Source organism: Nymphaea colorata, chromosome 10 (genome assembly GCF_008831285.2).
Source record: "Nymphaea colorata isolate Beijing-Zhang1983 chromosome 10, ASM883128v2, whole genome shotgun sequence".
Taxonomy (NCBI): Eukaryota; Viridiplantae; Streptophyta; class Magnoliopsida; order Nymphaeales; family Nymphaeaceae; genus Nymphaea; species Nymphaea colorata.
The window spans coordinates 6,959,430-6,976,009 of record NC_045147.1 but is presented as its reverse complement, the minus strand read 5'-3'; the positions used below and the strand labels follow the sequence as shown (position 1 = coordinate 6,976,009).

At 36.9% G+C, this 16,580-nt stretch overlaps 2 protein-coding genes across 11 annotated transcripts in view; one reads left to right on the top strand and one right to left on the bottom strand.

Moving 5' to 3' along the window:
* The window catches only part of LOC116262516 (protein DJ-1 homolog C), a 32,916-nt gene extending 31,363 nt beyond the window's left edge, over positions 1-1,553 (top strand). For 3 of the 4 annotated variants that reach the window (XM_050080041.1, XM_050080038.1, XM_050080040.1), the window contains 2 exons: positions 338-478; positions 556-1,553. In XM_050080041.1, coding sequence (XP_049935998.1) covers positions 338-478; positions 556-786 — 372 coding nt within the window. In that variant the 3' untranslated portion in view covers positions 787-1,553. The remainder of the gene's footprint in view (positions 1-337; positions 479-555) is intronic. The other variant, XM_031641964.2, reaches the window with a different exon arrangement.
* A 324-nt stretch (positions 1,554-1,877) lies between these two features.
* Positions 1,878-12,379, bottom strand: LOC116261859 (wee1-like protein kinase). 7 transcript variants are annotated; one of them, XR_004174373.2, is made up of 12 exons: positions 12,095-12,379; positions 11,644-11,704; positions 11,454-11,562; positions 11,119-11,370; positions 10,215-10,282; positions 10,017-10,126; positions 9,905-9,945; positions 9,661-9,812; positions 8,729-9,082; positions 7,551-7,619; positions 3,617-3,791; positions 2,024-2,097 (listed from the first exon to the last, which is right to left on the bottom strand). XR_004174373.2 is itself a non-coding variant. In XM_050080332.1 (11 exons), exons 1-11 carry the CDS (start codon positions 12,220-12,222, stop codon positions 2,038-2,040), a joined length of 1,413 nt encoding a protein of 470 aa, XP_049936289.1. In that variant the 5' UTR covers positions 12,223-12,379; the 3' UTR covers positions 1,878-2,037. The 7 variants fall into 7 exon arrangements, 6 of the variants coding, with proteins under 6 accessions (XP_049936289.1, XP_031496624.1, XP_049936291.1 ...); XM_050080332.1 differs by lacking the exon at positions 3,617-3,791 and having other exon boundaries at positions 1,878-2,106; XM_031640764.2 differs by lacking the exon at positions 3,617-3,791 and having other exon boundaries at positions 1,878-2,097.
* Between the last annotated feature and the right edge of the window lie 4,201 nt (positions 12,380-16,580).

The window sequence follows — 16,580 nt, the reverse complement described above, 5'->3', positions numbered from 1 at the left end:
GACCAACGGCAAATTCAAACTGAAACTTTCAACAGTAACTGGTCATTTTGGCTGTGTTCCACATTGATTAATTGTGTCTATAAAGTGTGTGCTGCATCTAGTATCATGTTATATGGACGTCGTGCATGTGCTAAGTGTCTGCAACAGTGGTGAAATCAGGTCCATTTGAAAAATTTTCCCTTGTCAACTCAAAGGGTTCTTCTGGGATGCACTAACTTATATAAAAATTTTATTCTGTTATGCATATGATACATCCATACTTGGATGTAGCGCAGTATTTGGTTGTTAGAGCACCTTGTTGATAATGACATCTCTAAGTCAGCTTTTAACTCATTAGGGTGGTTGTAATAGAGGAGAGCGGTTGCACAAGTCAAGAGTTTTGAAGAAGTTGCTCCAAGAACAAGATTCAGCTGGTAAGGTATATGGGGAAATCTGTTCTTCTACTGTCGTGGTTCTAGAGAAACAAGGCTTGTTCAAGGTATGGATGGTTCATTTCCCCTAATTTTTGTTTCCAATCTCTTTGATATGCTTTTGTTATACCCTTTCTCCATCCAGCAGGATAGGATGGTGAGTGAGCAGCAGAGCATGACTGGTAATTTCACTGGCCAAGTTGCTAAAGGTGCTGGTGTGGTTATCGATGGCAATCTGATCACTGGTAGTGGCCCTGGAAATGCCATAAATTTTTCACTGGTCATTGTGGGAAAACTGTTCGGCCATGCAAGGGCAAGGAGTGTAGCAGAAGGTATCGTTTCCGAATATTCAGAATGCCAAGTGAACAGCACATAAAAAGTATAGGAGCTACGAAGAGTGGGACGAATGGTGACAGGAGCTGGTTGCTGCAATTACCATGTTTCTGAAGCCGCAGAGCCTACTAATCAAGGATGGATTTCAAATTAGCCAAGCTTTCTAAAATCTTTAATCTATCTCCATTTCTTGAAGAGTAGCTTTTTGTGATGGTAAGGAAAATCTTTTGAAGAATGTGTCAAAATGTTGAATGGATGATTGGGGAAAGGCATATCCCGTAACTTGCAAAACGCTAAACGTCTATTAGGGAAAAAGGCGTTTTAATCTCCCAAATGTGGGGTTCTTGATCAAGGAAAAAGTCGGCTGCCGAGTACCTTCCATAGTTCTCAGGCCAACTGCAATGGAGAAAGTGGTCAAAGTTTCTTTCGACAAATGCACGCTCAGATCAGGCTAAGCCTTTCTAGCAAGGCAGGGCAGTGGGCCCTTGGATGCATCGGCGATCGGTCCATATGGGAGTTGGCTGAGCTTTTCTTCTCCTTGGTCATTTATCCATTTTTATTCTTGCTCTTATTGGTATCAAGATGTCGTACTTCAAGTAGTCTGTAACTAATTAGTTTGAGCGTTTATAGGAGCTACTCGTAATAAGGAACATGCAAAATAGATCTAGGGATCTATTCTTTGTTTTTGCTTCACTTTCAGTTATTTAAACAAGATGACGGTAAAATTTTATGGTGTGAGGACTGATTGATCTACATATAGTAAATTATTGACTGGAATTGCCAAATTGAAAATGGATGACGTTTCACACTTTCCAATGTTTGTCTTGTGTTTCTAATATGTTGTTTATTGGTTTCCAAATTATTGTTGTTTATTGAAAATGAAACATTATTTGACAAGAAATCAAATAGGGGAATGAGAATAGGAAGCAAATAAATTAAGCAGATTGAATACAGTGTCCCCAAAGTGATTGTTTCCCCGTAGAATGGTGTTTAATTTTTAGCATATTTTCAATGAAAACAACAAAGCATACACCAAACTCAAAACTAACTGTTGTTGGATAGTGAAAAATTGGGTTCAATTCACGGTGAATGGAAGGATGAACGTAAATATTCCCCAATAAAATCTACATGTTATTTCCTTAACTTAGAACAAAAAAAAAGTGTAATCAACTTATTACAAGGTTCATAGTGAAGACAAAATTAATACAACCTGATTAATGAAGACAAGGAAACACAACTAGATTCAGAATTAACAAAAGCAAACTATCTTTGTCCTAAATCCTAAAACCCAAAACTAGTCTTCACAGGTGTTCTTTACTTCGTCCATCGTCCTTTTATCTGCTTTGCTCCTCTCCTTCAGAACCTCCACAACACAGAGGAAGCAAAACCACATTAGTATGGGACAAAAGGATAACAAACAAACTAAGAACGCAACCTAACCATTTGATTCATCCGTACAGAAATAAAAAAGAACAACAATCAATCTTGACTTATAAATTCAAAAATATCCTTCGATTAAAGTCTAAAAATCATTGAAGAATGCAAACATGACTAATGTTCTAAAATGGAGAAAAAACCAAAAATCACTGGCAAAAACAACTAGTACTCTAAACTGCAAAAATCAAGCACCAAAGTCAGGGCTTGACTCGATCTATGCAGAAATTGAGACAAACAGAGACCTTGCACTCAAGAGTTGAACTCTAAGAAAATGCATGTATCTCCATATTTTTTACCCAATTTAGCTGAATTTTAGATTAGTCTCTCGACAGATAAAGAAAGCTATGCTCCAAAAAATAGATAAAAGTTTGCCTTCCAGTTGGAATTAAAAAGTAAGAAAATGTTTTGTCACAGGCCTGTCTATCAGATAGATTATAGACAGATGAGGAGATCCACTTCAAACTCAAGGATTCAACGTAAATGTACCATAAAACTTAAACGTAAATGTACCATAAAACTTAATTTACCTATAAGACTAGAGTTGACAAATTATCAGACAAAAATGTAAAAAACCATTAAACATGGGATCCCATGCAAGCTGATCTCTGAGAACAGTATAGAAAACAATTTACACAGAAAACAAACTACTGAAAACTGCATTGATGTAATAAATACATATTACAGAAAAATAATTACAATGCTAATTCTAATACAATACCAAATAAAACAGTAATTTATATAACTACCAAAAGGGAGCATAAGATCTACGCTAAGTTGATGTAGAAATTAAATTAAACTAGCAACAATTGGGTTCTAGACCTAGCCTTCGGACACGTTCAACTGTAAACAGACCTAAATGCACTTACTAAAAGCAAATCTCAACATTAAATATACTCTTTAAAAATCCTAAATAATTATAAATTTTACATAAAATAATTTTGAGAAAGGGGAAAGACAGGATAAAGACATCATTTTTTACTGTAAGGAAGTGAGTAATATTAGGGCTTCTCCACCCATGTTCTTCACACCTAGCTCTTGAATCAAGGCCTATGCTCTTCATGAAGCTATTACTCCTTGAATTGACTAGAAATAATGAGAGGAAGAAAGAAGAATGAGGTAAGAAGCAAAGGAGCAATGACGATGCAAAGGTGATTGAAGATGAAGAAAGAAACAAAGAGAGAGAGAGATAGAGAGATGACCCACATGGGAAAGGATAAGGGAGGGCAATGGATACACATTTCTTTGGATCAAGTATAATATGAAGGCTTAGATGCCAGCAAATAACAAGGTAGCATCCTGAAAGTGCCTCTAGAAATCACACGATGAAGTAGCTAGTGTAAAGTAGTTAAAAGGTTGGTATTTTTTTAATTCTCTTAAGTTGGTGTGATGATGCAAAAAATACAAAAAGCATATTTCGAAAAACACCCTTCACTTACTTCCTAAATAAAAGTGGATTCCAAATGTTTCCTCAATTGCTTTTGCATCTGACACTACTATTTCAGTGAATTCTTGTTTATAAAACAACTTTAGCTTTCCCACTCAATGAAGTGGGATTCAATGTGACTTCTGTTCAATACAAGCATCCAATGAGCTGCTCACTGATGGCACTTCCTGTAAACAAAAATTCAAGGTATGTAAATGACATTGTGTAGCAATTAGTTCATCTACGAACAAGGAAGAGTGCTTAAGATACTTACATCACTTGTGACATTCTAAAGAAGACATTTTACGGGTGGTGAAGAATATTTTGTCAAAGTATAAATTAACTGGAACAGATATTGATTGGTTACTGCCACATCTAATAAAAGAGACAACAGGTTATTGCAACTGACATGTCCGCACATTTGTGATTATGTTAAAAAGCAACATGTATAAACAAATTGTCATTATTCTAGGCTTTTTATCATCACAACCTACATGTAAAGTGTTATGGAAGGCATATCCACTATTATTTTATCGGCATTACATGCCTTTATCTGACTTATTAATTGTAAGATCATGCAGCTGACAACATTTTCAATAAATGATATCAGTATTGCATTTTTTTGGCGAAAATGCGAGCCTATTTTATCATTATAACATAAATACTATTAGTAGAACATTATTGCATTTAGTTACACCAACCTCAATTACCACTTTAATGAAGACAGTATCAACATTGCCTTGCTATATGCAGTTATGCCAACATCTGTCACCATTTTAACATAAATGCTATCAGTAAAATGCTGTTACATGCAGTTTCACTCATCTCTTATCATTTTAAGGTAATTGCTATCAGTAAAGCATGAATGCATGCAATTTCACTAATCTTTAATCATTTTAATGTAAAAATAATTAGTTATATCAGTGTCTGTTATAATTTTAGTATAAACACTATTAATAAAGAAAGACAACATATGGTTTTGATAGCATTTGTTATCATTTTAACATAAATGCTATCAATGTAAAGTTATTGCATGTAATTATATCTTTGAAAGCAATACAAGGCATTTTATATCAAATGTCATTGCTGCCACTACATGTGCAAACTGAAATGCTAGGGTTTTTGGAATACTGAACCTTCTATGAATGTTGTTACTTTTGTGAGGACATATACTTCTAGTTAATAGGTACATTGTAAATGCAATTGTTAATGTAGAGGACAACAATGATGACATAGATAGCATGGTAGATGAAAAATATGCAAGCGATGCAGTTGTAGTTGAGTGTACATATTGCTTGTTGCACATATTTCAAAGTGCAGCAAAGAATATAGATTGGAGAGTATGCATGCAATCCTTAAGAAGAACCTATATTCATGTTCAACAATATTTCAGTTTCTTGAGCAATGGGAAACATTTTTGCAGAATCTTGAACAAGCTAGAACAAGATTGCAAAGCATTTTCGATAGTTTACCTAAGGATGGAGATCAAGGTGCTAATGCATGCTATAGACATATACATGCCAATGGTGTACGAATAGATGAAAACTGAAGCCCTTACATCCATCAATTGTGACATTGAAGCAACCCCTTGCAAGGACAACGTACACAAATATCACATAGATCACGATAATTTGAATAAAGAGTGTTGAAATCCAAGAAGAATTTGGTGCAAGAAAGAAAGCTCCTCCATATTATTTTTAATCATTTTCATTTTTTAAATTGTTTTGCTTTGTGTGCCTTGCCAACCATGGTAATCCTACTTAACTCCCATTTCTACTCTTCTTCTCTTTCTATTTCTTTACTTATACCCCTGTCCTTCCCCATCTCCCCTTCCACAAAGAATGTGTGTGTGAGAGAGAAAGAATTTGTGCTTTTTTTTTGTTTTGTGTGGATTCACTGCAACACTAAGATACCACAGACTAAAATCCAAGTTTAGGAGTATATGCGTGTTTAATGGTATAGCAACCAGATTGCCGCCATTCAACTTGGGAAGGAATTGGTATGAGATATAAGCCTCCTATGCCCCAAGCCCTTCTCTTCTTCTCTTATTGTCACTCAATTACTCATCTTCTTCCTATCTGATATGTGCTCCTTCTCTTCCTAGCCTTTCAACCTTTTTGGCTCAAGGTGGATAGAAATATTGACATATTCTATGAAGGCAGAAGCATCAGCTTGATGGGCCTCATTTCTCAAGTTGTTTATGATGGTGGCTATGATGTACAAGGGTAGGTTAAATTCACATCTCTCTCCGTCTTCTCTCTTGGTAGCTCTCTAATTCTTTCTTTTCCAAAGGACCAAATGAAATAAAACCATTTATGATGATGGTCATTTCTTCTATTTGTCTTCTCCTTTGTTTCTCAAGGTGTTTATTATGGTAGCCACTAACATCTTGACTAACCCCTTCAGGATGTCAGGGAGAGAGTGGGAGACTAAGAAAGAGAGACCTCCAACTGGCAGATGGTTGGGTCCTAGTGGTTGCTGGAAAGGTGGAAACCACCAACCAGCAGTGGGTTGGGAGTGGGGGGGTGGGGGCGGAGAGGTAGAGAGACATTTCTAGTGACCCTCAGCTTTTGGGGATCTCCGACATTGTCTTAGCTGACAGCCAGTCGATCACGCCCAATGGAAGCCAGATTACAATCTAAGAGAGAGAGAGATACTGGAGTGTAGGGCCGGATGATCGTTGCTCGTGGCTCACTACCTATTGCTCACTGGCCATGAAAGTTGAAGCCCTAGAGGGTGGATTGGCATATGATGCTACGATTCTAGTGCTTGTGCAATAATGGGTGGGGCAATTATCCTTTTTTCCATGACAATTTGACAAAACCGGTTTAAATATAAAGCCAAGTTCAAATTGGGGCAATCAAAAAACTCGTTCCGCATTCCCTAGATTCATATAATGCTGATTGAGGCAATTTCATACCAAGTCAATGATCCACTGGGTCCGCTGAGTCTCAGCCAAGTCTTGATGTAGTATCACTTGGATCCTAATCCATGGCCCAGTAGCTAAACGATTCTTATCTGACTCGGGTGATTCCCAAGTTTGCCAACAATAGATGAAAAGGACTAAGTATAACAATAAACTAAGAGGTGGAATCTTAAAACCTCAGTGACAATTCATCATGGAATGCTCCAATCTATAGATTACTTGTATTGTAAAAATGAGAAGCTAATGAACTTTTGTTCTTAAGATTTCTTTCGCAACTTTATGCAAGTGGTTAAGAGATACCTAGTGATGCAGCTTCTCCAGCTCTATTCTTGGTGCATTAGCCAGGGGAATAAGTACTACAATTGAGCTATACAGTCTTTGCAGTAAGTAAGGCCACCCTTGATTGAAATAAAATAGAGCCGAATGGCTTCATATGATATTAAAAGGATATTTTCAAAGTTAATTCAAAATTGAATTAAATATTTAATTGTGGTATCTCTTTCGTCTATGATTAAAATGTAAATTTGTAGTCCATCTCTCTCTCTCTATAATATATATATGTGAGTGTGTCTGCCAGTATGCAAGATACTTGGTCTGATAACTTATAAAACAAAATGAAGACTGATCAGGCACGCCAATGAGTCTTCCTCTGCTCCCCCCCCTCTCTCTCTCTCTATATATATATATGTAGCTCAAATCTCAGTCCAATCATGTGCACTCGATATGCCCAACAGAATGGAACGGGCAATGTCTCTTTTCCCGGGACTGGGAGCAATTTTTTGCAAAATAGGCAGACTTACTTTCAGCAAGTACAAAATCTATCCATCTGCTCGACAGCCTATATTGACATAAAGAACCGATAACATAACTTCTGCCTCGAACACTGCAGCCTTGTAGCCTTCTTAACGACAAAAACAACCATAATGTCGCGTAATTTGGCTTTGGCTATTAAGTTGAACAACTTCTACTGTGTTCCTTAGCAATATTACTTGAACTTTGACGGGTTGTTTTCCTTACTAACTTTAAAAATTGGATTCTTGAGCAGCTCTTTAGCAGAAGGTCTCTTTCTGGGATCAGGGTCCATCATAATCTGCAGAAATTAGAATGTGTATAATATTAGCACATACAAGTGTATCACGATGATAAAATTATAGAAAATAAAAAGTCGTATTTTGTTAAGAAAAATCAAACCATAACATAACGGCCTCCAGATTGCCCTAAAGTACATCTGTAACCAATAAACATTTCTAAACACGTGTAGTGAAATTTTTGGTCCTTGCTCAAGAAGCCAGCTACAGTTCAACAAATAAAATACAAGATCTATAGCATTCTTTAGTCCACTTCGTGAAAAAAGCTGCATGTCTCGTTAACTTCAGATTATGTTGTCCATGAAAATTTGAGAATGGTTCTTGAACTTATAATGTCGTTAAAACTAGGGGTAAGCATGGAACAGAAGCATATATGTCAACATGAAGAAGCTTTCGACGATTCAGACAATGCATGGCACATGTTTACTGGGGACCAGTTTGGCGATCATAAGGGAGTGCATGACAGTGCATGCGCTTTTAAGCACATTTGATTTTCATCACAGCCGTGCAAGTTTCAAAACCATCCTTCATTTGCTTAAACAAAACGCAAAAGTTGCCCAAAGGATACGTGTTACACACTACCTCCTGATTTATTTATTTACAACTACTTGGATTATCCAGCAGTAATGTCTTAGAGGTTACAGGTAACCAAGTAAATAAAAAATTGTACCATCAATGCCTGAGTCGCCATGTAAAACAAGGTTAAAACTGAATGAGCTACAGCTTTGGACAACAAAATTATTGGGTCTATGTCTAGGCATAGGCAGTAGTGATGGCAGCTAGACTTCCTCCAAATGCATCCGCTACATGCTCCATGATGTCAATTAAGGGTGTATCTGAATGCTTTGAGGAGAGCACCTCATCCATTTGTCACATCCCAAAGGGATGCAATTTTGCCAGATCAACCGCCTTAACGTGATTTAGGGAAGGGTGTACTAAACAACCAACAAAACTTCCTAGCATAGGCATTATTTTCATGGTTAATGGTAAATCAGTGATCTCTTGTTAAAAAATAGTATTATTGACGAACATGCTCCCTTCTTATGTGGTGCCAGAGAATAAAGTGACTAATGAACATTGTTTTCAACCAGCCCAATAGGGGAAATCGTACCTTAAGCAAATTTTGAAATTGCAAGGAGTAACCAGGAAGCAAAGATAGCTTGCCCTCCCTCAGCGCTAAAAAATGTGAACCAGATGCTGGTAATGGAGACCCTTTAACAAGCTCGTATATTGAGGCCCCCAGTGAAAAGATATCAACCCTGTCCAAATGCTCATGTTTATCATTTAGTATCTCTAATGGCATGTAACGTGCATCACCTTCCTCAATTTGAATGCTTCCATCTTTCAGTGTTGCACATCCAAAATCCCCTAGCTTATAGACACCGTCTTTGACATATATGTTATCAGGTTTTACATCCAAGTGTACAATTCCACGTTCATGTAATAAGTGCAAAGCTTCAGCAACCTACAAAAAGAAGGCAAAGATGTTGAAAGTTATGCATTTGTCAACTATCAGACAGAGAATTAAATTAAAAATTAAAATGAACAAGAAATAAAGTAAACAAAGGAGCCACATCTGAAAGAGAAGTGGTGGGGGGGGGGGGGGCAGAGAGAGATAAAGAGAGTTTTTCGAACTGTAAAACATATTACACCACTGACTGACTAAAAGGCAACCACAGGAACTACTGAGGACATGAATCCTTGATGTGATCAACTACTAAATGGCTGCAGGTGAGACTTATCCCCATGACCTCATGAACAAGCGAGCAATATCTATCCATGCATAACAGAAGACAAAAATCAGAGGCAATGCATAAGTTACGAGGCAACCTGGCTATATCAATAAAATGTCATAATAATTACTAGCAATACTTACATACTTAGCCCCCAATGAACTTATGAAAGCAACTACTTTTCTTTTTCTTTTGGAAAAATAGAAGCATTAGTCAGTTCTCTTGACAAATAACTCAACCAAAACAACAGATATGTCATCAGTCACCATATTTTCCATGGGGTTGGAAGAACAGGAAAAGTGACAAGAACCTGATGCATTGCTTCCAGAACTTCGCCCTCTGATGGCAGCAAAGGACCTGATCTACTTAATGATAGGCTGTGGTCACAAAGCTCCATCTGGATATAGAGTTGCTCGTTCTCAAACCATGAAGTATAATAACCAACTATGTTGCGTTGAAACCCTACGCAAGCCAAACATGGGAACGTTTATGGAAAAAGAATACATATTGCAAGCCTCAGTTACATATGGAAGAAATAAGACCTGCTTGCATACCTACAGCTGCCAGAGCTTGAACCTCCATCAATGCACGCCTTCTATCAAATTAGTGAAATATATTATGCGCCTTGTCCACAAAAAGAAGGAAGAAAGGACAACAAAATATTACCTTTCAGTCTCTTGATGTAGCTGCTTAATGGTGTGTTTCACTGCATACATACAACCATCAGTTCTCTTCAATACCTTGAATACCCGGCTAAAATTACCACAGCCAATCTCCTGAAAGGAGGAAACCATCATAAGAAAAATGATATAGGTCTAACAAGTATTAAACACAAGAAGGGGCAGGAGACCATTCTGGATGCACCTCGAGTTCATGGAAATCAGTATGATACCGTGAAAGGCCATCACCACCAACACCCGAGGGGAACAAAGCTGATTCACATAAGAGTCCAGGTGTAACCGTGAAATAACTAATAACATCATGGCAACGGCATCACAATACAGAGAAAGACCATAGGAAGACAAACAGGAATGAGTGCAAACATTAATTTAGTAGTCTTGACTCTTTGTTACTTGTGAGGCTACAGTTTCAGAAGCGGCAAAATGATGACAAAAGGTGAACGGTGAAAAAAAAAACACATTTCTCATTTGTTCAATTGACAGAAAGATTGTAGGAGGAAAATTTTCTAAAATCAGCCACTTTTTGCTGGCAAAAACTCCTCATCTGGAATTTGTCCCAGCAGAGTTGTGCAAAATTTAACTCTGCCACTGCCCAGCAAAGCCGTCTTTAGGTTTTTTTTTTAACCCTCATTTTCTCGATTACCACAAACACAAGCAGTTTAATTTTTCCAGCAAGATTATGCGCAGTTTTTGCTTTGCCACTGCCCAGCAAAGCTCTCTTTAAATGTTTTCTGTTAACCCTCATTTTCTCGATTCACACAAACCCATGCACTTTACTTTTTTCAATCTAGATTTTTCCTAGCGAATTTTCTGCCAGGGAATACGTTCTTCTTCGTGCAGATTTTTTCTCGGTTCATAGATATGCCTAACGTTGGTTACTGAGAGGATATTTGGAAGCATCAACTTACCGGCAATTACGCCAGTTAGATTTCTGTTAGCGTTTGGAAGTATTGGCCAATATGCGGAAGAATAATTAATCACAAGTTTTGAATGGGCTCAGGCTTTAAATCATGGGTCACAATTCTCATTGTACTACAAAACCCCTAATGTTTTAAAACTTTTACTGCTGAATATATCTTAGCGGGCACCTTCAGGTTTAGATTTCTGCTTGCAAACAATATCCAGATTCATCACCGTATTCCCACTTAAATACGGGTTCTTGACGCAAATAGGAGGAGTGACACGGCACCGCAGAGCCACTGCTGATCGGGAAACATAGCTTTGCTTCTTCTCTGTTCCAGGTATTGACGACTTGATTGACTTCCAGTCCTGTGCGGTTGAAGTTTCTGCAGGAAGTTCTGCTGCCCTTGGAGGGCATTGCTTCTTGGAATCAAAGTTGTCTGGAAAGGTCTCTAGAATTTAAACCCCAAGAAACCAAATGACAGACAAGGAAAACGACTAAAACGTTTTAGTATCGACTCACTTGTCCAGTTCCCAAAATTTGGAGGACTGCAAGCAAACATACCAGTTCTGTATCTCTTGTTTCTGTCTGCACATGATTTTACAGGAGATTTTGGGCAAGGAAGATTTTCCTGTAACATGGAATATCAGAAACTGATCTAGGAGAAAGGAATAAATCTACTCTTTGGAGCAGACAGTAGATTAGCTAGTACCTTATCAAAGCCTGAGATATGGCAGATTTGTCGTTCGTCTGGGGTGATATAATCTGGCGTGCTGAAAAAAACAATAATAATAAATAAATAAACTAGAAGTCAATGAAGAAGGAACACTAAAGTTCCTGCTACCGTTCGGTATCAAAATCAAGTTAAAAGAAAATGCCCAAAAGATAATGGCTCAGTCTCCGTTTACTCATCAAGATAACTCCATCCAGATGAGGTATCCCGTTGTTTAGCACAAGACAAGAACCCAATCTCGTCCGAGCAATGGGGGGATAACTTGGCGAGATCCAAAATGGTCAATGAGACAATACCGAACCCTTCTGTGTAATCAGAAATTATCCGTGCCCATAATGGAGTACGGCAGATAAGATGCCAGGCAGATGAGAGGGTTTGTGTTCTGATTGGAGCAAATTAGCTCGAAAAATCGCTAAAATATATAACGTACCAGAAGAAATCCTGGCTGAGGATGAAATCCTTGTCATCTTCTTCGGCAGGAAACGCGGTCTCCTCACCGTCGGGCAGCAAAAACACCTGGCCGAGCTTCTCCCGCAGGTTGCCGGACGATGAAATCATTTTCCCCGTGTCTCTTGGGCGAAAAGGATCTCCCTCGGTCTCGGTCTCTCTCTCTCTCTCTCTCTGTGAAGGGACAAAATGGTCGCCGTCGTCCTTTTTATTACTTCATTTCAAATCTCCCGCGCTCTAAAGAAGGTCCGTTTCCCAAATTTTGCCCCTCCGGCGCTTCCTGTTGTGCGCATTCTCCGGGGCGCCAGATTTCACCGTTGTGCAGTGAACTGATAAAAAAAAACAATAAAACAATGTTAGTGCGAGAAAAGAAATTGCACTAATTAATATAATGCTAAATGCAAACAGTTCTAAACAAGTCTCCAAGGATTTTAATCTTCAATTTGTCCTATTCCGAGCCTCGTAGATGAGCACAAAGCCTGAAATAAAACAAGTAAACTTATTTCACATAATTTAGCTTTAGCCTAGAGATTATATATACACCTACATTAAATTAATTATGCAAGACCTAGGTGTTTTAAGAGATATATATATATATATATATATATATATATATATATATATATATATATATATATATATAAATTCCCATCGAATATAAGCTCAACAGTTCTAGAACATGAATAAAATGAATCAAATGTAAGAATGTCCTTAACCTCCACTGGACTTGACACAAAATCATTATAAAGGGACACGGCAACCTAATAACCTAAGCAAAAACTACAAATCACTAACCTACTATTGACAAATTTACAAAATACTGCTCAACTTTTGAAAACTAACATGTCAGTGCCTAATCAACAAATGAATTCACAAATGACCGCCTCTCAATAGTAACTGTTAAATGTCCAGTAAATATAAATCTCTCTCTTGTGCCTCCAAGTGCCACTTTTTCTTCCCAGCCATCTTTACCCCCACTATCCATTGATCTCCTTGAAAGCAGAGGTGGAGCCAAGGAGTGGTCCGCAGGGGCCCTACGCCAGTTACATGTAAATTTTGGAATTTTTCACTTGTCCTATATAAAAAATTTTAAAAATGATATTTTAGCCTGTGTCAAGATTTAGAAACATTAATTCAACCACCGTTATGAAAAATTTCTAACTCTACCCTACTTGAAAGGGTAGACACAGATGTAAGGAGCTAACCCAAGTTTTGCTTATGACACTGTTTTGCTCAACCTCATGTGAAAGATGAATGTTCCACGTGAAGATGCCATCATTAAGGAACAAATTATCAAAGGAGTGATAAAAGCTAACATAGATAAAAAAAAAAAAACTAAATGCACGACCAAACCGTATGGAAATGCTTTTAATGTTGTATCACCTACATCCATACAAGGATGTCAACATTTTCGATTTGGATTAGATATCCAACTCAACTGTTCCCAAAAAAAAAAAAAATCAGATATGAAAAAAAAAATTTAATATCTGATTAAAAAATTGGATGGGAATGACATCTATTGGATTAGATTTAGTTTTTAATAAATATCCTATATCCAATGCCCTTACATTTTGAAGGCTAGCCAGATTAGGTTTAAAATTCTTATTCAGATTTAGATGTGAATTCCAATATTATGATTCTAATCTGATTCAAATTATGAAATCACATTTCAAATCCAGATTCTGATATGACTTTTCTTCATTTACCTTCGAATTCAAATTCGAATGCGAATATGTGAATATCCGGAAAAGCATATATGCTTATAGTACATCTAGTTCAACCATAATCTGTTGATATCCCTACATCCCTGATGCCTCATACATTCAAAATTCATCATGTGAAGTTTCTATTAGTTTTAAAGATGTTTACATTTTGATAAGAGAAGATTCCTTTCCATTTGCATGGTTTTAAGTGGAGAACGATTATCACAATCCACAACCGCTTGTTGCCTCATCTGTTGTCCCTTATCATTATCTTTCCTTATTTGTTGCCGTCATTATCTTTATCATGATACTATAAAAGAGGAGCTGACACGCGTAACTCAATGTGTGAGTAGTTAATGACCTTTACTGATGTTAGGAAGGATACACCAGTAAAGATGTGGTCGCTAATGACATGTTCCACCATGCACCAGAGAAAACAAGTTTTTGTGGATGTTCTCTGGCACACATCAGGAGACACGGTGCCATCAGTGGCCCTTCACTGACGTTAGTGTCCAGACGTCAGTATAGATCCATTCTCCATTGATGCATTTGTGCCAACAGGTCAGGTATTGCTGACCTTTACCAGTGTTAAGGAGAATATGTTAGTAAAATGTGGTCTTCGATGCATTGCTCCAGACGTTCCTTGACAAATGTAGAGAGGGTGCATCAACGGGCCCTTTACCCATGTTGGTGTCTAGAAGTCATTATAGAGCTATTCTCCATTGATGCAAGCTTTCTATTTGCCATAGAAAACAAGTTTTTACTAATCTGCAAGCACCACATTGGTAAAGGTGCTCTATTTTGGGGCTCATTTCCAATGTGAAGACCTCGTTAGAGAAACCCTGTCTTAATTGACACTCTCCATATATGTTAGAACAGAATGGTGCTTTGTCTATGCTCTCTTCACTGACTTTTCAACACAGGGGTTAGTAGAGATTCATTCTCATACTTGTGCTTACTGATGTTTGGGCAAAACATCAGAGAAACGTGGATTTTTTTTTTTGCCAGACATTCATCTACTAAGAAAAAACATAACTTTGTCAGAAATAGGCAACTTTCTTTAACAGTTTTTTTGGCATCAGAGAAGTTCATGACTTAATACTTCAAACATTGACCATTTTTTTCTTTTTTCCTCCATTCACAACAACAAATAGCACTTTTAGGAACGACTGCAAACCATTCCTAAAAGTATAGGGGCCGTTCCTAAAAGTAATTGGGAATGGTCAGGTGGTCGTTCCTAATGTGTTCCTAAAAGTGGAGTTCATAATTACTTTTAGGACCGGTTGCGAAGGTTCCCAATGATGCATATGGACCAGCTTTCTATCTGTGTTCATAAAAGTTAAATTTGTAATTATATTCTAATATGCATGTAGGAATGGCCATTCCTAATACTTCATGCAATAACTTTTAGGAATGGTACCCGATTGTTCCCACACCCACACCCGCACCCACACCCACACACACACACACACACACACATGTATGTATATAGTGCAAGAGAAAAATTATTTGAATACATGGGAAAGCACTCAAAAAATTAAATGTACAAAGATGCTGTATTGACTAGTTTTATAACGAAAAATCTTTTACTAAGAGGTGATAGCAGTAAGACAAAATAGATTGCGGTAGCACAATTGCAGGATACATTTTATGATACACTCAAATAAAATAATGGGGACGAAAAACACAAAAAATTATGTGATAATGCAGCTGCAAGATTCATTTTACGATACACTCAAGTAAAATCGTCTTTACAAGGATGCACTAAGAACATAGAAAAGTTAAATAGGACAACGACACTCTATGGACTGGTTTTGCAATAAAAAGGCATTTACAAAGCGACGATAAGCAGCCAGACAAAACAGTTTGCGATAATGCAACTGCAGGTTTCATTTTATGATACACTCTAATAAAATTGCGTTTGCAAAAACACAATAAGTACAAAAACTAATACAACAACGCAACTGTGGGGTTCATTTTTACAATACACTCAAGTAAAATCATGTGTACAAGGATGTGATAAACATTCAGAGAAATTAAATGCCATTACAACATTCTAGGGATTGGTTTTGCGATAAAAAAGGTATTTACTAAGGGGCGATAAGTAAAAATCATATGATGATTCAACTGCAGGATTCATTTTAGGATATACTCGAATAAAATCTTGTTTGCAATGATGTGATAAGTACTCAAAAAAATTAAATGCGACTATGACACTATATGGACTGGTTTTACGATAAAAAAACATTTACTTAGAGAAGATAAGTAGTTAAACAAAACAGAATGTAATAGCACAACTATCATATTGTGATATATTAAAATAAAATCTTGTTTACAAGAGCTTATTGTCTTAACGTAAATGCCTTTTTATCATAAAACCTGCCCATACAATGTTATTGTTGCATTTAACTTTTTTCGAGAGCTTGTCACATTTAACTTGAGTGTATTATACAATGAATCCTATAGTTGTGCTATCGCAATCTGTTTTGTTCGACTACTTATTATCTCTTATTTAATATCTTCTTGTCATAAAACCAGTCCATATAGTGTCGTCATCACATTTAATTTTTTCAAGTGGTTATAGTATCCTTCTAAACATAATTTTATTTGAGTATATCATAAAACAAATCCTATAGTTCATAATCGCAATTTGTTTTATCTAACCACATAACACCTCTTAGTAAACAACTTTTTATCATAAAACTAGTCCATATAGTGTCATTGTTGCATTTAAATATTTTGAGTGCTTATGTATTCCTTCTAAAC